Source organism: Rutilus rutilus (assembly GCF_951802725.1).
Source record: "Rutilus rutilus genome assembly, chromosome: 4".
In the NCBI taxonomy this organism is placed as follows: domain Eukaryota; kingdom Metazoa; phylum Chordata; class Actinopteri; order Cypriniformes; family Leuciscidae; genus Rutilus; species Rutilus rutilus.
The window spans coordinates 14,446,632-14,468,713 of NC_140212.1; the positions used below are offsets into that span (position 1 = coordinate 14,446,632).

Here is a 22,082-nt window from a genome sequence, read left to right on the forward strand (position 1 = left end):
ATTGGATATTGCTGTCTTAATATTTAAATGCTTAATGCATATTTAGTTATTTTACACTAAAACATTGACAGATAACTGTACTGTTTCCTACTGTCATAAATTACATTTTTAGTACCTTTGGGCTTCAAAAATGAACAAAAAGTGCCTGTTGAAACTTGAGACTGCAAAGAAACATGTAAGATTGTGAGGGGAAAAAAAATCACTCTGGCTGTGTTAACTGAAAGTAATCAATCACTTTGACTGGTCTCTCTCAACTAAAGCTCCTCATTATCTTATTGAGAGCTCAATAAGCTTGGTATCTGAATTTCGCTTACAGGAGAGTCTGAGACTTTAATGATGATGCAGGTCTGTGCTTTGACATGAGCAAATGAATAATCCTGAAGCAACGCCAAGACCTCAAATCATCACCTTCTGCCCTGCAGTAACCCCTCATAAACTACAAGACATACTCCAGCTCAGCACATGGGTTTCATATAACTCAACTTGTAAGGAGAACCAAGCAAGCACAGTCATACTGCGATAACCAACTGGACTTTCTAACTGACTGAACTCAAAGCAGCACTGTGTCATGTAGGCAGAGTCGTGCTGCTCACAAAAGGGCGTTTTGTGTCTGACTGCCGCAGCTGACTGCCTGCTTTGCTAATGTGTGACTACGCTTTCATGGAGAGATATCACTAGCTGACAATGACACTCTTCTGAGACCCCAGCAAAGAAGAGTGACGCCAGCACAGGCATGACAGAAGACAACTCAAGCCTGACCTGAACTGAAAAGATTGGGGGAAAAACATGCCCATACACAGCCTATGTAGGTGTACCTACATATACTGTTTGTGTGTGTATACACATACATATACTGTACATTATACATATACACACACACATATATATATATATGTGTGTGTGTAAGTGTGTGAGAATGAATCTTATATATCAATGAATATGACAGCTTTTCTTCTTTGATTCACCTCTAAATGAACAGATTTAAAGCAATTGTTTTCAAATATTAAGACTGTATAATAATGCAATAGCTTATAAATGAGGATTTCACAAAAACGTATGAAAAAAATCTGTGTGATTATGATAAAAACTTTAGGTCATAGGTAGGTCATAAGATAAAATATAAAATACCTTCATGAAATAATTTAATTTATTTTTTTAATTTCAAAATAAAAAAATGTGTTGAATTTAATTATTTTAAATGTATACACAAAGGTTAGTTAATTTGATTGTACAAAAAAAAAAAAAAAAGTGTATTATATTTTTAGTATAAAATAGTGCCCCTGCTGGTGGATGCTGTAACTACACCATTAAAAAACATTGTCCATTGATGGAAATTCAAAAGTAGCCATGTATCCTTATAAATAAATCATGGAATGCATTGTAAAACCTCTTTTTTAACATGAGAAATGTGACTTTTTGTAACATAATGGGTAAAGAGATGCCTTGATCGTTTCCATCAAATCACGCTCACCTCGTTGACGTTAATCTTGGACTTCGCGGAGGACTCCAGGAAAGCACAGCTGTTCCACTGGCGGGCGAGATTCTGGCCCTGTTCTTTCCCGACCACCCTCTCGTCTTCCAGATCACACTTATTTCCCACCAGGATCATCGGCACCTGAAAGGAAACGCTTCGACTGAGTTTAAAGAAATAAGATAATACTGTAATTCAATGGGTAAGGGATTAGAACAAAGAAAGTCAATGTGCATTTGAGAAGCAGTGACAATTCATTAGCATTTTCAGCACACCACTGATAAGTAATAAAGTAGTTGATTAGATCAGCAAAAGAAAAAAAAAAAGTGCATGATTTCCTGATGTACAAATGCTTCTCTATTAGTTTTTCATCTAGGGAGCTATTTAGAGACATTAGCAGAAACAGGCATTGCTACATCAACAGAAATCATTCTTGAGGGGCAAGAGTTTCCAACAGCTGTTGTAATTCCTTAATTGAAAAAAAGCCACAAAAAAGGTAAAAAGAAGAGATAGAAGAAACCCCTTTGGTCATTTCGAAGCTCTAGATGCAATAGTATTTTCATTTAACACCACAAAAGCAGCTAAAACTCCCACACGACTCAGCTTTTCAAACGAAACGCAGTCCAGATATAAAATCAGAAGTGAAACTATGAGACACAGCATTTGCATTCATTTTTGGCTGATACTTTCAAAGCAACAAGGAAACGGACACATTGCGTAAACGCTAACAACCAAAGCAAGTAGCCAAGGCAGTGTATACGTCCTGTGTTAAATCAGCTGAGCTGAGGAAGTGGACAGAAATAGTGCAGGTCAACTGAGGTCATCACACTATCATCTTTCTCAGAAGCTGTTTAGTTCCTACACACACACACCTTTCACTGGGATTCATTTCCTCCCACGCTCAACAAAGTTGGCCGCAATTCAACCCAAGCCTAGTTGATTTTGTGACAAAAGAAACTATATCTTAAGGGGATTTCACACACACAGTTATTTGCAGTGTCAAAACAACAGGAAATCAGTCGTTTTCGATAAAAGTTGTTGATTTTAAGTCAGTTTGATTCATGCATTCATTTGTTCATGATATGATTAAAAAATGCATTAGGTTTTTGGGGGGAGTCGCACCACATATCTTTATAGAAATGATATAATGATCATTTATCCCCCCCCCCCCCCCCCCCCCCCCCCCATCCCCCCCCCATCCCCCCCCCATCCCCCCCCCATCCCCATCCCCATAATTTATCTTTGCTGCTATATATTTATGTTTAACATGAAGTATAGGCCTTCCACAACTCTCTCCCCATATGTCAAATATATCACCAATGAGGCTTATCATATGTTACCAATATTAAACATTGTTTAATATAATCGCTGTTCATATTTTTATTCAAAGTTCATAATCAAGATAAAGTTATTACCGTTAACTCTTATGTTTCTTATGATAACTGAGATAACGCTGCTAAATTTTTTTTTTTTACCTTGACTGTCATTGCTCTAATTTATTTTTAATATTTTTATATTTCATATTTTGTTCAAATGTTTAATATATCTGCTGTTCATATGTTAATCTATTAGTGTGTTATATGATTAGAATGTTGTCCCGGTTTTAAAATAAAGCACAGCAATGATATTTGAGAGTGTTTCTCCCTTTTCAGGAAAAGTATCGAAAAAGTATCGAAATTCTTGACTTGGTATCGGTATCGAAACAATCATTTTGGTATCGTGACAACACTAGTAGCAAGTGCCACAAAAGTCACTTTCGAACCATTTCATGTAACAATGTAAAAAAATTCAAAGACCAATTTTAGGCAATTTTTTTTTGTCTAAAATGACCAAAGGAGTTACAAAGCTTATAGACACACAGTCATGAGGATCAGCAGGGGTTCTTTCGGCAATATTTAAAAAAGTGGCCATTAACAAAGCCCACATATACCCTCCAGGGATAATTTTTCTGTATGTGAAACTGAAAACAAAAAACAACCAAAGTAAACTCAGCTACTAAACGGTATGGTTGCCCAACTAGAACTATCAAACAGACAGAGGTGGACAAGAAGGAAAAAAACCCAGTCCTTATGTCAACAAAGACGAGGCTCTTCACAGCTGAAAGGTCACCCTTATTGACAAAGGCAAGCGTAAGGGCTGAGGGTGGGTGTGAAAAAGGAGATACCAGGCGCTGACGACAGGCTAAGCTGAAAGCTAAAGGAACATGAACACGATGGAGTTCTTGAAGATTAAGAGGAGACTCACATCATCCGTGTCTTTGACCCGCAGAATCTGTTCTCTCAAGTCCTGCAGGTCGTTGAAGGTGGACTGTGCTGTTATGGAGTATACTAGTGCAAAGCCCTGGCCGTTCTTCATGTACAGGTCCCTCATGGCTGTGAATTGTTCCTGAGTGGGAGAGAAAGAGGGCAAGGATGAGTTCAGATAGTGTACGGAGGAGTTGAGGTACTGACGGACAAATTGACAAAAATCTCTAAAACACTCAAAGGTTAATAGGGAGCGCAGAGCATGAAACAGTTGGATGAAGTTTTTAAATAACTGATAAGATACCAACATATTGTGCAAAAACTACACAGAATTGTTTTACTGCTTTATAGTAGTTATTATATCTGAGGCAATGCATAAGCACAAACATGATGAGACTTTTAATGTTCACTTGATTTTAATGAACCATATTATTAGTAGTAAGTAATAGTACTGATTGTTTATAAGGTTAAATGTGTTCCCTGTGCACTCACTTGGAAACTGTGTAAACTTTTGAACAGTAGTGTATATTGGACTAACAAAAGAAACAACACAAGAGAGGGATCTCCTCCATTTTGAACCACCACATGCAGAACTGACATTCATAAACTTGAGAACATCTTTCACATTGCGGATTTGAAAGAACCTTAGCTCAGATAGACAGTCCTGTCCTGTTAAGTCAATGAGGCACATCAGTAACCCCGCAGCTTTGTTTCCTCTGGGTCAGTGTGCTGAATGTGGCCAGAGCTGCTGAAACCCGTGGAGAATGAAAATGGTTGTCAAAGGTAACTTGTAATATGTGTAGTGAAGGAAGGCTAGGGAGGAGAAATAATGATCATTCTCTCTAGAGGACACAACAGTGTCTCATTAAACGTGCTAGTGAGTGGGCATGAGCTTTGGATTTGTTGAGAGAAAATCCACACAAACAAACTCAAAGAATTGTACTGTCTATCTTACATCCGTGAAATAGAGAGAAATAATGTTTTTATCCTTTTTGGAGATCGACAGATGTTGGTCACCATTTACTTTCATTACAAGGAAAAAGAGCAGCGTGAACATTCTTCAAAACATCTTCTTTTGTGCTCCACAGATGAAATAAAGTCTTTCAGGTTCGGAACAACATGAGGGTGAGTAAATGATGACTGAATGTTCATTTTAAGATGAACTATCTCTTTAATAGCTGTGGTACTCGTGTATATCATTTGCAGATTGACTTGAAATTTACGGCTAGTAAGTTAGTTCGGCATTACACAAGAAGTTAAGTACATTTTTCTCTAGCTCTCATCTTGAACTCTTCACTTTGTGGTTTCAGCTCACCAACTTTCAAGATTTAATTAAGATTATGTTCTTGAGTGCAACTAGCACTCGATTAATAATAATCATTTCAGAGCGAGTGCCAGTCCTACTGTACAAAAACTGCAGCCAATTTGTAGTTCACATCCCTGACAGTAATATTCTCAGCTTTTTTGGCTCGGTTTCATTTGACCATGGCTCCATTCTGGGGCAGAGAGCCCAAGGACAACATTCACCATCTGTCACTACAACTCAAGAGTTGTAAGACAGGGGCTTGTGGAACTGGAAATATGTCCTTATCCCCCACAGGGTCCAAAAATGCTCTGTAACCTCCTGCACCTGTATGAGATGAGGACGGCCATGAAGATGCACATGTACGCAGCTATTCATCATTTAGCTTACAGAAGGGGGAGACCGGGGGCAAGTGACACACTAAATTATGCTAAAGCCATGACACACACTTAGAAGCAGCTCTCTCTCGTCATCTGACAAAATAATTGTGCGATTGTTTTATGTTGAGAAATTTTTACCAACAACAAAAATTCAGAGAAAAAAAAAGAAAAAAAGAAAAAATGTGTTACTTCTTCTGCAATCTTAATATTTGATACCTTTGAATTCAGACGATCTATGTTATCTCCAGGTTGTTGGTTAAAAGTCAACATGATTTACTGCACTGACGCTGGCAGCTACCATACAAGATTTTATCTTGGCAGTGACGTCAGGGAAAATTTAAACACTAGTTGCAATTGTGTGACTGAATTGAAAAATCATTACATCTATGTTAAGATTGATATAAATCTATGTTATTTTATCAAAGCATCTAGTTGAAGACTGTTTTTGACTCATCAGCTGATCAATATACTTTACTAAAAAGCATTTATTAACTTAAGTCAATATCATATAAGGGTTAGCAATATTCAGTAATATATATTTTAAGCAATAATATTTTTTTCATCCATGGCCTTATTACAAATAGAGTGGGATAGATTATAATTAAAAAAATTAAAACACATACACACACACACACATATATATACACACACACACACACACACACACATACACATATATATATATGTGTATGTGTATGTGTATGTGTGCGTGTGTGCATATATATATATATGTGTGTGTGTGTGTGTGTGTGTGTGTGTGTGTATGCGTATATGTATGTATGTATGTATGTATGTATGTATGTATGTATACATATTAATAAACAATACATTAAAGCTAACTTTAAGTGTGTATATAAATGTGTATGCATACATACATACTTAAAGTTAGCTTTAATGTATTGTTTATTAATGTATATTAATGTATTATTAATACACTTAATATTCAGCAATATTATTGATTTGACTGCACTGCCGCTATCAGATGAGAACTGAACTGAGCTGGACGATGACATCACTGCTTTCTCCAGAGCTGCTTTATAGATTAAAGTTCATACATTTTGGAATGATTTTAATTAAAGTTATTGAACTGAACTGAATCAACACTGAACTGATTTCAACTGAATAATGACTGTTTACTATTGTCGTTTTATAACTGATTTACAGCGTAATTGAATTCTGTTTGCATTACTGATTCATTATTTTCCTGATCATCACTGCAAAGCTGCTTTGAAACAATCTGTATTGTATGAAGCACTATATAAATAAAGATGATTTGACTTATAATACTAAAGCTTGAATAGTGACTGTAATACTAGATACATCATTATTTCTCATGTAAAGTACATTTAATAATTAACCAGTACTTTTCACACATACAAATACTTATTATACCAAAACGTTGCAGATTTATGGTAATCTGCAAGTTATCAAAGAAAGTTCTGATCACAAAGTGTCTTACCGTTCCGGCAGTATCCAGAATTTCCAACATACACTGCTGTCCATCCACCTCCACTTGCTGCAAAAACAGAAAAACAACAGAAAATCTGAGACAAACAACAAACTGAGAGGCTTTGTCAGCTGCATCATTAAAAAACAGCCTCTAATGACACATGAGCCTGTACTGTATATGAGCGCTCATCACTGCCGCCCCCTGCAGAGCTCTATATGGAACATTCCAGCACTGCAAACTTCATGTGGTCTCTAATTGAGTTGGCTAAACACTTTCTGTGAAACACTAATTTAAAATGCGGCTATGGGTGTGTATTACACACACACACACACACAAAAAAAGACTACACTTCCAGATTGTAACATCCTTTTACCCACATATTTGTGACATTCAAATATCAATTAATTATTATAATTAATCATTAATTAATTAAAATAATGATTCTCCAGTTCTATACAGTGGTTCCCAGAACATATTTGGACACTTATGCCACATTTAAAATAAATAAATAAATAATAGCACAAAGATGATTTTATGTTTCAAATTAGTTACATAACAATAGTCACTTTTTTTTTAAAGTTAAGGCAAAAGTCACTTTCTGGATGTTACATGATAGTACACTATAAAAAAGTATATGATCAATAAGTTATGACGACATGTTTTTACATTGCTTTAACTCATCAAAACAAATTAAGCAATTTTCAACTTTTTTTATTCGTTATACTGGATTCAACTCATTTATTTAAGTCAGTTTAAAGCTGCAGTCCGTAACATTTGGCACTCTAGCAGTTAATAAACAGAACTGCATGCTTCTTGCAGAAGAACATTGTAGCCGGAGCTACTTCTCTCTGTTTATGTCTATGACGACTCAGTCACGCAGGTACTGGGATACTCTGCAGAGGTACCAGTCAAAAATAGTCCGAATATAAACATTACTATAGGTGTAATTCAGGATAAGACAAAAACACGGTTTGGAAAATGGATTCATGATGTACTCGCTTATTATATACATTTTGTAAATTCTGAACACAAAAAAAAGTTGATTGTATGTGATGAACTACTTCAAATTTTTTAAAAACTGGGTTGATATTTTCTTATTAAACATAATGAAATCCATATTTTAAGATATATTAGGCATGACTTAAGTGTCCAAAAATATCCAAATATATTTGAGGCCACTGTATAGATTGAATAAAATCTACAGGAATTAAATCTCATACTGTACGTCAACACTGGTAAGCCTCCCCTACAGGAAGTGCCCATGGGACAGCAGCATAAGCAATGGCGAGGAAGGGAGGTGCTGGTCATGATGGGACTTCCTTTTACTGTTTGAGTGAAGGTTCATTTTTAGACACGGCCTTTGTCTCAGGGCCTTGGACAGAGGCCATTAAAATATAAACATCATCGAACACCGCAGTCTGAGCATAGGGTCGATGAGACATCCCACAAACAAACACACAGCATTTTCTTTGACGTGTGTTACTAGGGTGGGACAGAATACGTCCTGTAGAAACGTGTCAATTGTTAGAGATTCTGTCATGATAAACCCGCAGTGCAATTTGAAAAAAAAAAATCTGACGCAATCAGAAAACCATATTCTACACTGCAAAGCAGATGGGCGTTTCCAGTTCATTGATTATAGACAGCTTCATTGATTATAATGGGAGCCATTTAGCTTTAACGCAAGGCACTGCACCATTTGGGTTTGGTGTAACTGTAGGTTGTTTAACAATTTAGGACATAAATATAGAATTAAACTCATGTGCAACTGTACTATTTTAATTCTAATAACATTATTATATTTATTCTCAGTGTTGAGGGCAATGCATTACAAGTAATGTGAATACTTTTTCAAGTAACTAGTAAAATAACGTATTATTTTTAAATTTACAACAAAATATTTGAGTTACTTTTTACTTTAAGTAATGCTATGTTTTCCCATTTATTGACTGACAGCTGAAAAAAAAAATGTTGTTGCTAAAACAAGCAAGCAAGCCTAGCCCAGGTGAGAAAAAGTAATGTAACGCATTACTTTCCATAAAAAGTAACTAAGTAACACAATTACTTACTTTTTTAAGGACATAACGCAATATTGTAATGCATTACTTTTAAAAGTAACTTTCCCCAAGATGTAGTATATTGAGATTTTTATTATTATATAAGGTACTTAATTCACTCAATTATAAAAGTAGTATGGCTTACTTCATGGTTACCCAATATATAAAACATTTTTTAGGATGAGTTTACCGCAAAAAAATAATAATCAGACTATATTGAGATAATGGCCTACTGTACAGCATGTGTTACTGTATAGCATGTGTTGGTCTAGGAAAAGATTCAATAGGGTTTTGAGTCTGGAAACCATTATAAAAACATTGGTTTGACAACTGATGCACAATAAAAATGATGCAGAACTTGCCTTTCTGTATGAGTCTTCTATTGTGGGGTCATACTTTTCCACAAAGATCCCTTGGACAAATTGAACAGTCTAGAGAGCGAGAGAAGGGAGGAAGAGAGGGAAAAACAAAGAGAAAAAGACATGCCCATTAAACGTTACGATACTCAAACATGAGCATGTTGACACAGTGCAAAATCACTTTCACTTCCAGTGGCTGATGGGAAATTCCATTCGAAAGGCTCTAAGAGGTTTTGCGCCTGTTTGTGACATAAACAAGCCACTGCGTGTCATTATGGTTTTCTTTGCCCTGAAAACCACATAGGTGCTCATACGAAAAGGTCAATGATGCCACAGAATGTCCACTTCATATAGAAAGAGACCAGGGGCTGGCTGCATAAACTGCTAAGACTAGTCTTACAAGTTAGTCATTTTTTTCTTTAAGACTGTTCATAACCTTTTTTCAAATCAGTTACATAAAAGCATAGATTGGTCTAATTTGATACCGAAAACTAAGACTGATTACCCCTAACTAACTGCTAGCTGGTCATACTAATTCTTAAGACACAGTCTTAACATATAATGTCTATGTTTATGCAACTGGCCCCTGCAGGAGAGAAACCTGCACTCGCTGGTCAAGGATCAGAAAGCATTCCGATGTTGCCTGGAGACTGGTTACCTAGCGTTTAACTACCGGTTTAAATATAGAAAGATTTATAGACGACAGAGGCTGGAGGTAAATTGTGGACGACTGAAGGATAATTGTGTTGAAACAAAGGACCGAATTAAGGGTGATCAGCTTTGCCGTGACTTCACAGGAAGTGCAGGGGTGGTAGAGAATATGAAAATCATGTGATGCTGCCCACAGGTGCGGGGGCTTCAGGGCCTCCACGGCTCGGGTGACCTTTGATCATCCTTTTTCTGATGCACACTTCACCCTGGATTGATTCATTAATGAGGGCTCTGTTTGGACAGGGATCCACACACACACACACACACAGGCATATACAACAGAAAAGCATTAAGATGCAGATCAACTGTGGGAGGAAGACAATCGCCTGATGGGAGGGAGAGGAAGAGACTGATAGGGAGAAGAAGAAAAAACGAGCAAAGGCAGGTGATGTCAGTCACGAGGTACGAGTGATCTCATTGTATAAGCAGTAGCCACATACAGGAGGCTTTGTCCTGGTGAGAAAGAGATCATTTGTTTACCTAATGCCTCAATGTGCAATCAAGATAAACAAACAAGATCAGTGAAGAAATAATGATGAATTTAGATTAGTGCCGGTGCGCTATCAAATATGGTCAGCTAATGATGTCTTTTGTAAAATCTGTCGAGATGAGACTAGTCAATAGCATGAATAAAATGGATCTAAAAAGGATAGTTCACCCAAAATGAAAATTTGCTAAATGTTCTCTTTTTTTGGTCTGGATTGTTATTCCACAAAAATACAAAACAAAACAAAACAAAAAAAAAAAATAAAAAAAAAATAAAAAAAAATAATAAAAAAATAAATAAAATAAAATAAAATAAAATAAAATAAAACAATTAATGTTAAAAATAAAATAAAATAAAATAAAATAAAATAAAATAAAATAAAATAAAATAAAAGGTCTGTTTTGCTGCTTATCAATATCTGAAAAACATTTGCCTGCCAAATCAAGGTCATGTGGTGCAACCAACATGCTGGCACATGCAGAAAAAAAACCCCCAGGAAATTATATCATTCAGAAAGCCCTCAAACTGTAAAAAGTGATCAGTTGACTTAACTTAAAAAAAGTGAGGAAACCCTTTGCCTTAAAATGATTAATTTATTATCTTTACATTTATTTTTAACAAGGCATGGTTAGTTTAGTTTGTAAAATGTCATATAGTGTGATTTTATTTGTATAAATAAACTAATAAATAAATCATTTTTAAAACAGGATGTAAATACAGGTATGTGCGCCGGCTGAATAAACATCATTTTTTATATATTTCTTTCACATCTACTGCAGTCAGATTCACCCGCGTTCACTCCGAAGGAATCACTCACATGACCTGTGCACTTGTAATGACACATCAAGGATGTTAAGAGGCTAAAAGCAGGTTTAAAACTTGCCCCATTGAAGTCAACAGGGTACAAATTTTAAAAAGAGGATAACACGTTGTAGGCAACACCAATTTTTATCGTTGTTCTCTGTACTCACAGCACTCCAAATGTACAAAAAAATTAGCTCAATGTTAAAATTGACCGGAGTTCTCCTTTAAGTTTAGTTATTGGGTAGGATTAAGGATGTAGAATATGGTCATGCAGAAAAAGGCATTCATATTTTGCTTTATAAGTACAGCCAATATCCTAGTAATATGCATGCTAATAAGCTAATAGTGAGAATTAGGATACCCTAAACTAAAGTGTTTGCATGTCTCAGCATTGAATGGCAAGAAGATATGTCCATGTCGCATACACACAAAGACCTTTTTCCCTTTACCCAAGAGTGTGGCTAGTTTACAGACAAAAACTGCAAAGAATGTTTATTGTAAACTGAGTATTCAGTCAGAGCATTCCAGTGGTCGTTATGTCATAATATCTGCCTGTGCAGTGAACCATCACTTGCTGTTGCTGTTGGAGCTCCTTCCCTGTGTTCCTCACACTTCATCGGCCCCATGCACCTCAAGGCTACTTGCTGGGCCGCAGAGCACCTGCGGGGGGACATTGTGCATGTGTGCATTTTCGGAAGGGAGGGTTAGGGGCATTAAGTCAGCGGTGAGGATGCCCGAGGTTTGTGAGCGGCCCCGGAGAGGTGATGTGTGCTGCTGATGCAGCAGGGTTTAACTGATGTGCTCCAGACAGACCAGACCATGTGCAAGAGAGTCAGCTGGCACATATGCTCTTAAGTCCTTTATCTTGCAGCTCTGTTTCTCATTCTCTCTGGCTGGTTTACACTAGTGCCTCTCTAATGCACACACACACACACACACACACACACACACACACACACACACAACACACACACACACACACACACACACACACACACACACTTTCTGGCTCCGTTTCTTACAGTAGCTCTCAACTACAGTGTGTTTAGTGGGCTAAAAAAAATTCCATATATGGTGAGAGAGATGTGGAAACAAGGCATGTAAATTCAATGGAGGCCACTGATTACAATGTTCCAACAAAAAGCAGTGAGGATGTGTGAACGAGGGGAGAGAGTGTGTGTGTGAGTGTGTGTGTGTGTGTGTGTGTGTGTGTGTGTGTGTGTGTGTGTGTGTGTGTACGCATTGCTCTGCTCGCAGCGATTAGATCAAATGCACACAGGCACGCTCAGCATGCTGATATCTCAGCAGCCACTTCAAGTGAAAAAGCAAGTATTGTGGAGATGAGGGGTATCAAAGGATTAGTAAAGGTCATGCTTATATTAAAAAAGCTCTTATTATATTGTTACAATTAAGAAACAAAAGGTTTGTTATTGCATTTCATTATTCTTTTGGGTATTGAAAAAGCACAGGGCAATTTATCACCTCACAAAGAACGTAACTTTAACTTGCTGATCAAGAGCCTTAAAGAAACCGTTCAACCAAAAATAAACTTTTTGGTGTAATGTTAAATGTATAAACGAAATCATTCCAAAACAACGCATTGCATTAAATATATTTAATAGATACACTACAATTAAAAAATTTGGGGCAAATACGTTTTTTTTTTTTTTTTTTTATGTTTTTGAAGTCTCTTTTGCTAATTTATTTGATCAAAAATAAAGTATAACATGAAACATTATTACAATTTAAAATAACTGTCTTCTATTTTAATATATTTTAAAGTGTAATTTACTCCTGTGACGGCAGAGCTGAATCCATAATCCATGTCACATGATCCTTCATTAATCATTCTAATATGCTGATTTGCTGCTAAAGAAACATTTATTATTAGCATCAATGTTGAAAACAGTGGTGCTGCTTAATATTTTTGAGGGAACTGTTAATAGGAAGTTCAAAAGAATAGAAGGGACCATTTCAAACAATTTAATGCATCCTTGCTGAATAAAAGCCAAGTTTGAATATGCAGAAATGCGAAAGAGATGCGAGAGCTATTGCGGAAGGTGAAAGGTGCCTTTTGTTTTCAGGCTATCGATGAGCAACAACACATTAGCATGTGCGGCACACAGAAGTCGGCACAATGCCCATCTGAGTGGATCGGCTCCTGCCTGCAGGCAGATGGACTCTCTGTGTTAGCTATGGCAATCCATCATTACAGCACAAGCTGACCCTGTTGCTCCTGTCCGAATATCTGCACTCCCCTTGACTACCTCAACTCATCTGACGGACAGGCAAACAGGGCGTTGCCTGGTGATACGACAGTTCCTCAAAACACACAGTTGCAGTCAATGTTTGAGAAGGGCCCTAATTGTTTTAGTTTTAGTTGCTGTAGTCAAGGGTGCAGTACTAGCATGAACACACGAACATATGAGTAACCTCTAAACCAGACCACAGGAATCACTCGTGGTGACCAAAGATAAATTCATGCCATTAGGTCATACATGTCGACACTATTACTGACCATATAGTTACTAACACCTGACCACAGTGTGGTTTACTCCTTACTGTTCTTTAACCGTGTAAGCTAACTTTAGCTAACTAACTATAGGTTGTGCTGTTCATTACATTATTCATTACTGAATTGTTAGGGAGCACAACAGTCACTAAAATCATTGTTCTGAAAGTAAACGCCCTTTTTAAATGTCAACGATACATTCATTTGTAGTGAGTGATAACATATAACTTTTCAAGACGGACCAAACATGAACTCTTGAGGGGTTCAAATATGTATATAAAAAAACAGTAATAATGTAAAATATTTACATTTAAAATAACTGTTTTCTATATTACTATATCTTAAAATGTAATTTATTTTTGTGATAGCAAAGCTGAATTTTCAGCATCATTACTCCAGTCTTCGGTGTCACATGATCCTTCAGAAATCATAATATGCGGATAAAAATTGTGCTGGTAAAATTTTTTGGAAACCCCAATACATTTTTTCAGGATTCTTTGATGAAAAAAAAAAACCTTCATCAACAGTAACAGTATTTATTTGAAATAGGAAATATTTTGTAACTTTATAAATGTCACTCTACTGTTTAACGTGTCCTTGCTGAATAGAAGTATTCATTTCTTCTTCCTCAAAAATAAAAAAATAACCATCTTACTAACCCCAAATCTTAAAATGGTAGTAAACAGTGCTTGACATTAACGCCTGCCAACCCGGATTTCAGCAGTGGTGTGTAACACAGTCAAATACATACAAAATAATGTCAAAATGCCGGTCTTGGCGAGTATTCACGTAAACACATGTTTAAAGTGAACATAAACAGGTGAGAAAGAAAACGCATGTGTAACAGTATAAAGGGTCTGTGTTTCAGGTCTTAAAGTGACAGCAGCCTAATATACCTGCTAGAAAATGATGAAATAAAATTTAAAATATCTATATGGCAGGTTTTTCCACATCGTATCGATGTCAAAATTGTGGCCAGTGAAAATGCTGAGTGGCTAGTAACTTTGGAAAACCACTAGCCACAGTGGCTGGTGAGCAAATGTCAAGTTCCTGGTATTGTAAAACTAACATTTTAATTAATCGAAACAAACAGCAGCACTCTTTGCACTTGACATTAATATGCACAGTTTAAGAATAAATTGTGGATTTCTAAACTGCTTTCATTTGAATCAGACAATTATGTGAATGTCATAATCAAAATTTGAGACATGCAGTGCAAAAGAACACTGAGTTTAAAAAGACGCAAGTGATTTGAATGCATAATGTACCATTCTTTACAGGACAAGTAGTTAATTCATTTCAGTAAGACCTGTATTTGTTTTTCTGGCAGATTTGCGGGGCCACTTATAAAGTGGGCGACCACTGTTGTAGTCTATACAGCTCCATTACAGGACACCAAGCTGACCCCACACAGTAATGATCTGATTTTACAGACCTGTCTCTTTCCCCGTTGTCTGCATGGAGCAGGACAGGGGCTTAATGTGAATGCATTTACAACACGATTAACTCTGCGTGGCCCATTTCATCCAGACCCATCCATAGTGCTCCAATTAGAGTTAATGGACAATAAAAGTCTATGTGCTTTACGCTGAAAGAGGTCTGCGCCGAGAGGGAAGTGGATGGAGGTGGATGGTTCTCACACCCTGTGGCACACATACAGGCAATGGGCTCTTTGTTGGGCCCCGAGGTGAGTGGGTCGGGCCATTGTGGCTGCTCTCCAATGGGTGAGCCATTTGAGTTCACTGGGATGGAACAAACTAGGTCAAAGTGGTGTCAGCGGGACGTTCGGTATTACATGCGGAGTACTAGCATGCTAACGAGCTAAGGAAGCAAACGGTGACCTTAATGATAGGATATAATTCATGAGGAAGCATGCTCTGTTTTTAAACAGCAGGGTAAATGTGGAAATTTAAGCCTAATATTCTCAGCAAACAGCAGATATTTTCCACAGGGTTTTGTCGTTCTGACCCATTTCATTTCTGAAGAAGAGCTGCCGAACTATTTGTGGTTTCACAATGCTATTCTGACATATATTATGCTGACTGAATAGAAAATGCCAATGCACTGAGGCGCAGTCATTTCGCTGTTTCCGTGACTCAGCTATGTGATGTTTGAGTGGCTCAGAAAGGGCATCGCAACCAACCAGAGGCCAGTTTAGTTCTCACAACCTTTAACGACCTGATTGGAGACAGATGTTCTCCAGGGATGCTGGACAGAAAAGAACAGCAGCTCTTTCAGATGAGGAAACTAATTCTTCTACAGTTAGATGATATATGTTTTTTTTTTTTTTTTCAATATAGGATGTAATTTGTTATATATGGTGAGGGAGGCTCGAAGCCATAAAAGGCAAGAAAAAATTCATAAGGATTAAAGGGATGTCGAAAGTCGTTCCAAACCTACAGTAGCCTATGTGATTTGGTTTCTGTAGAATACAAAGGAAGATATTTTGAAGGACAGTTTTTGTCCATACCGTAAAAGTAAATGGGGTTCTTAACATTTAAAACATCATATTTTATGTTCCAAATAAAATCGTACAGGCTTGGAATGACATGGGAGGTAATTAATGATCACAGACCTGTCATTTTTGGGTGAACTATTCTTTGAACATCTCAACCGATGACAAATACAATGATATACAGTTAGACTGAATTAGGGCTGTCAGAATCATTTCATTATCATGGCTAAAAGAATTCATGATAATGATACTGTCGCAATAAATGATGCTATCAGAACATTCGTCTTGTGTGTGAGTGTGTGTGTGTGTGTGTGTTTTTTTTACCTTTTTGGCCAATGAATCACACTAAAAATGCAAGTTAGAAATAAATATGAAGGGAGAGTTTGTAACCATAACCAATACAAAAGCATACAAAAAGAACTTACTGTTGAACTGCACTTCCTGCAGTCTTTTTTATGGAGTACAAAAGAGTCCAACACTGGCAACTCGTGGTGGTGAGCAAACTTTTTTGAGTGACAGAGTGTCTAGCTTTTACCCGTCATCTTCTCTGACGTGATTTCATGCGGCAGTAGTAGCTACACATAGCATCATCGTCTTCTTTCCATTTTATGACAAGTGGCAACAAGCATAAAGTTGCAGTACCGCCTACTACTATGTTGGAGTGTCAACAAGATACTGGCACAGAATTAATATGTAGCTTTAACACAATATCAATATTTATTTTTTAAATAACATGATTATTGTAAATACCAGCCCTAGAATCAATTCCTTGATTTTGAGATCCTTGTTGAGTTGGACTCACAAAAATTTGTGATGGAAGAATGTTAGCATTCCCCCACTTATAAATTTGATGGTCTAGATTAGGGCCAAGTTGTAAGATGCCTAAGAATGAACATAAAAATTTGATGTACAGAAGAAAAGAGCATTAAGAGAGATAAAGAAAGGAGTGGCGCTCCACTTACCAGCGCAGACTTGCCGACACCTCCTGATCCAAGGACTACTAACTTGTATTCACGCATTGTGCAGTGTGTCCGTTAACTACCTGAGGAAGAAACAAGACAAAAAAGATGGTAACTATCAATTTCGTCAGTCAGAATTTCCAACAAGTAGCTAAGTTGCTAAAAGCTTATTCAGTTGACTTTCTTTTCAACTTTTTTACACAAAAAGTTTATGAAAAGGACTTCAATGGATAACCTGAAGCTGAGCGCCGTAGTCAATCAAGCAACAAAGTAGATTTAGACCTGTGGTCAGCCCTCAAGTTCAGAGCTATCAGAAGTCCTCCAGCGTGAAATTGCCATAAAGCCGAGTATCTAATCTGAACTGCACCCTCAAGACTCCTGCCCACTCATTAATTAAGACTATAATGTAAAGTTTCCTTTGACATCACAATTATTATGAGTCAACTTCAGCTTTCGCATTTATAACACCTCAGAGAGACTGTCAATCATCTGACACGTAACAGTGCACTGCCCATGAAGGTGTTTGGTTTGAGGTCGCAAAGTTGTGCATTCATGCCATTTCCTTCTTCACAGGAAGACAGGGGAACAAGAGCAGTGTGGTCGGGTTGACATAGATCTCAGATAAATTACACACATCGTTCACACACACACACACACACACACACAGATGTGAACTGCTCCACACCCTGTCTCTTGGGTCTTTCTGTCTCTCTCACTCCTCAGCTATCTCACGCAACACATAGAGTAATAAAATTACTTACAGACATAGTATACGAATGTGCGGTAGCTTGGGTCACAAAAACACTTTACGTATGCAAAAGCATTTGTGAATGCGTGGTCAATGCACAGCAGGTGAGCAAAAACTTAACGTGAACTCGTATTGTTCTGGTGGTAACAAACCAAAGTAAGCCAACAATTCATTGGTTTATTCCCCCCAAAAGCGTAAAGACTAAGGCACTATCAAAACATTGACTGTTTGAAAATCCTGACGCCTCAGACATAGCAACATTGGAACAACCAATGGCATCGTTTTGTGTTATGTGTGGCCAATCAATGGCAGATGGTTTTGTTTGAAAACAGTCCTTATTTTTGCAATTTCGCAATAGCGTCACTTGTGGCAACCTTGAGAATGCAACACATACTTCAATTACATTATCAACTGAGTTTGAGTCGGACACATTTCAGAAACCAGCAACTTACAAAACGGGCTTGCATTTTTGGAGTCACTTGACCCCAGCTGGACACATTTCTTAGGGGGCGTCTACTCATACACCCAAAAACAGTCACGGGACACATTTATAATAGGTGAGGTGCTGAAAAACAATGTGAAACACATGGCAACAATCAAACATGTCCGCCTGAATGTGTATGGCTGTGCCAGGTGTACTGGGTGGGGGGCAGTTATCCACTGGACAAGCGTATTTCAAACTCCATCTGGCTACCTGTTTTTGACCCTGTCAGTAACATTATTGTCTCAATGATTAAGACACACAGGTGTAAGTGTGAAAATAAGTCTAAATGCTTATGATACTGACACGGTTTCGAGAGGATAGGTCCTCACGTATCATCAGTTGTCGGATGACTAGTCAACCACTGTGACCCCATCCACAGTTCATATGCTTGAACGATAAATATATGTGAAAAATACAAACAATATCCCTCATTCCACCCAAGCATGAGAGCACAGAGCAGACTAAGAGTGGAATGAGTTTGCAGGGAAAAACAGGAGGCACATACCAGATCCAACACGCTGGGTTTTAGTGGGCATGACTGCTAAATCTGGAGCCAGACTGACTGAGAGACCACACTCAGATAGAAGAGATTACCACTTACATCTAATGCAATAGACACAAGAGTATCTGAGACGGAGAACTACCCCATTCCACTGCACTCCCTTCTCAGCAACAGATCAGTGCCAGCAGCTCCGTGCTGAAGAACAAATCCTCCGCTGTCATCTAATGCTCTGCTTTCCATTTACATTGGCAAAGCACAGAGGGAATGGGAGACGGAGCAGGAGGGAGAGAAGAATTGTGTGGAAATGTGAGGCTGATAGAATAAGACGTTCTATCAATATGGGAATACGGCGTTTAAATGGAAAACATCTTTTAAACTGATGTATCGTTGTATTTGTCAGTCTGGAGTGTATTCAGCACAGATATGCAAACGCAAATATAAAAGGAAACGCAACCTCCAGAGACCTAATTCTTCGTCACACGTGGTTCATATACACTACTGGTGACTACACAAGTTGGTAGCTGAAATAAGATCAACAAAGCCCAGAAAAACAGCGGTTGTTTGGGTCAAACTAACTGCTTCTATATAGATCTTGACAACAGATTGAATTAGTCTATTTGGAACAGAAATACACATTTCTGAAGGGAAAAGTCTGATTAGATCTTCAAATACGCATTCCACATATGCTTTTGGTTGTCAATGAAGCCCTCAGGCATCAGGGATTTACAGGCTTACATCACAGAAGCAGGGGAATCTGGGTTTGTGGGAAGGAGAGATCGCCGTGAAATCATCTTTATTGCAGCATTCAGGGCCATTCTGGATTGGTAATAGGTGTGAGGGATTAAATGTGTGTGTCTGCAGATTTTTTTTTATTATAAACCCACTATATATATATATATATATATATATATATATATATATATATATATATATATATATATATATATATATATATATATATGGCTTTCTTGCAGCTGGTACTCTTCGATATTAAACAAGAAGTTTGAACGAAAAAGATTATTTAGTGCAAGTCTACATAATTTTTGGTCCCTTATATCATTTGCGAGGTGATAAAAAAGAAATTCTTGCAGCTGGTACTCTTCGATATTAAACAAGACATTTGCAGGAAAAAGATCCAGTCTGACACTCCAGTCCAGTAGGTGGCAGTAATCTGCAATTATTTTCTGGTCATTTTAATAGCTGTTAACAAAGTACATTTCTGCCAGCTACTGGACTGGTGTAAGAGCATCAAATGGCGAACAGGAGAGCTATAGTGGCCACCATGATTTTACCGTAAAATAGCTGAAATGCCGGGTTGTTTTTACCAAAACAGACCATAACATTTGGAAAATGATCAGCGGGCCGTGTGGACCTTTTTCTGTGACACTCTTGGGTGCTAGAGTTGCCAGCCACCTCCAGCATCCTAATTTTTACAAAAATTGAATGGCCCCCAGAATATTTTGTTGTATAAATATCGAAACATGCAATATATCAAAAGAAAGAACAAAGCCTCTGTTTTAAAACAACAATAATTCTTTTTTAGCAATACTTGAATGTGGGTACGTTTAATTAAAATGCAACATTGTGAACAAAAAGCTGAGAAAAAAAGTATTTACTTAATAAAATAAAAGACTACAACATGCATAAGCAATGGTTTTATCGCTTGTTTCTGCTCCTTTTTTGCTTATGTTTTGATCCAGACATTCTGTACTCTTTTAGAAGATGCATAATAGCGGCGCCTGGCCCCCTACCATATTACAGTGAAAACGCGGAAAGCCAGAAAATTCTGTTAATGCGGGGAAGAGTTAAGTGTTAAATGGAGTCTCGATGTACTGCTTTATTTTGTGATCTGCTGAAGAAAACAAGTCATATGAGTTTGGAACGACATGAAAGGGTAAAGGCCCATTCACACCAATACCAGAACGCTAACGATAACTATAAAGTTTCAATAAACGCTCTACAACTATAACGACAACAGAGGAATGATATCCTTGGAATCACATTCAGAATAACCTTTTTCCGGCTAATAAACAATGAAAACATTGACAGCCAATCAGAATCCACCCGATTTTAAAGAGCAACAGACGTCCAAACTGCAGTGCACACTTAGAATAAACAAACATTATCGTCGATTATCATTTTAGAAAATTTAAAATCGTTCTTGGTGTGAACGGGCCTTAAATCAAGACAGAATTTCCATTTTTGGGTAAGCACTCCTTTTAACACCTCATGTAAAGATAATGAGGACAGAAGCAGTTTGAGTCATGAGCAGATAAGCAAGATGAACTTAATGATCTGGCTTTATTCGAATGATCTCTAACTGCTGCAAGTACTGTAAATGAGAATTTCAGCTTGAGTCATGATTGTAATTCACAGAAACGGCAGTGATGTATCAGCGCATCAAACAAACACTGAGCTGCCGAAGCTTGTGGTTAGTGTAAAAAAGATTGTGGGAGTTTGGGGTGTGTAGATGAGCAGCTCTCGATGGTCATATTTAAGCAAGAGTGGTGACACACATGACAGGGTGGATTATGACAGGAAATAGTACTTGATTTCTCGTACCGTCCCCTTTGACACACCACGCCTCTTCTGAGCTATAAAGTCAAGCGATGACAAGTTCAGCTCAAAATATCTCAGAGCCACCCAGCAGTGTGTAAGCTGACTCAGAGGAAGACAACACTTGAACAAATGAGTGACTTACTTGACCCACAACGTGACCTAAACTCATCCTGACCTCTGACCCTCCCAAATCAAATATGATTCGTTTTTTTTAGAAGACCGTAGATTAATCTAGTCTCCTAACACGTCTCCTCTACACCTTGTTGAAAAATTAACAGGCACATAGATCTGCACAAGCCATTGTGGCAGCAAACTGATCTCTCTCCTACAGTGCTTCCTCTCTAGTAATTAACCAAGAAAGATCCCATGACGCTGTGTAAGAGGATTTTCGCAGTGATGAAGGAGCCAAAACACAGAGAGCAAATGCTTCAGATCTTCCTCTCAATGATGACAAAGGTCTGGAGTTTCAACATGCTAATGACCTAGATAAACTTTTGGAAACAAAATTTTAAAAGGAAAAACACTTCCTAAAAAGACTTAATTAATATCTTTATTCACATGTAAAAATTACAATATTATACTTATCTAAGTAAAGACC

General features: G+C 37.5%; 1 protein-coding gene across 1 annotated transcript in view; it reads right to left on the minus strand.

Moving 5' to 3' along the window:
- The window catches only part of rap1b (RAP1B, member of RAS oncogene family), a 51,861-nt gene that overhangs the window by 2,996 nt on the left and 26,783 nt on the right, over positions 1-22,082 (minus strand). Inside the window, exons 2-6 of the mRNA XM_084406257.1 lie at positions 17,195-17,274; positions 9,267-9,335; positions 6,857-6,913; positions 3,716-3,856; positions 1,472-1,615 (exon numbers count right to left, since the gene is read on the minus strand). Of these exons, the coding sequence (XP_084262383.1) occupies positions 1,472-1,615; positions 3,716-3,856; positions 6,857-6,913; positions 9,267-9,335; positions 17,195-17,251 (468 nt within the window). The 5' untranslated portion in view covers positions 17,252-17,274. The remainder of the gene's footprint in view (positions 1-1,471; positions 1,616-3,715; positions 3,857-6,856; positions 6,914-9,266; positions 9,336-17,194; positions 17,275-22,082) is intronic.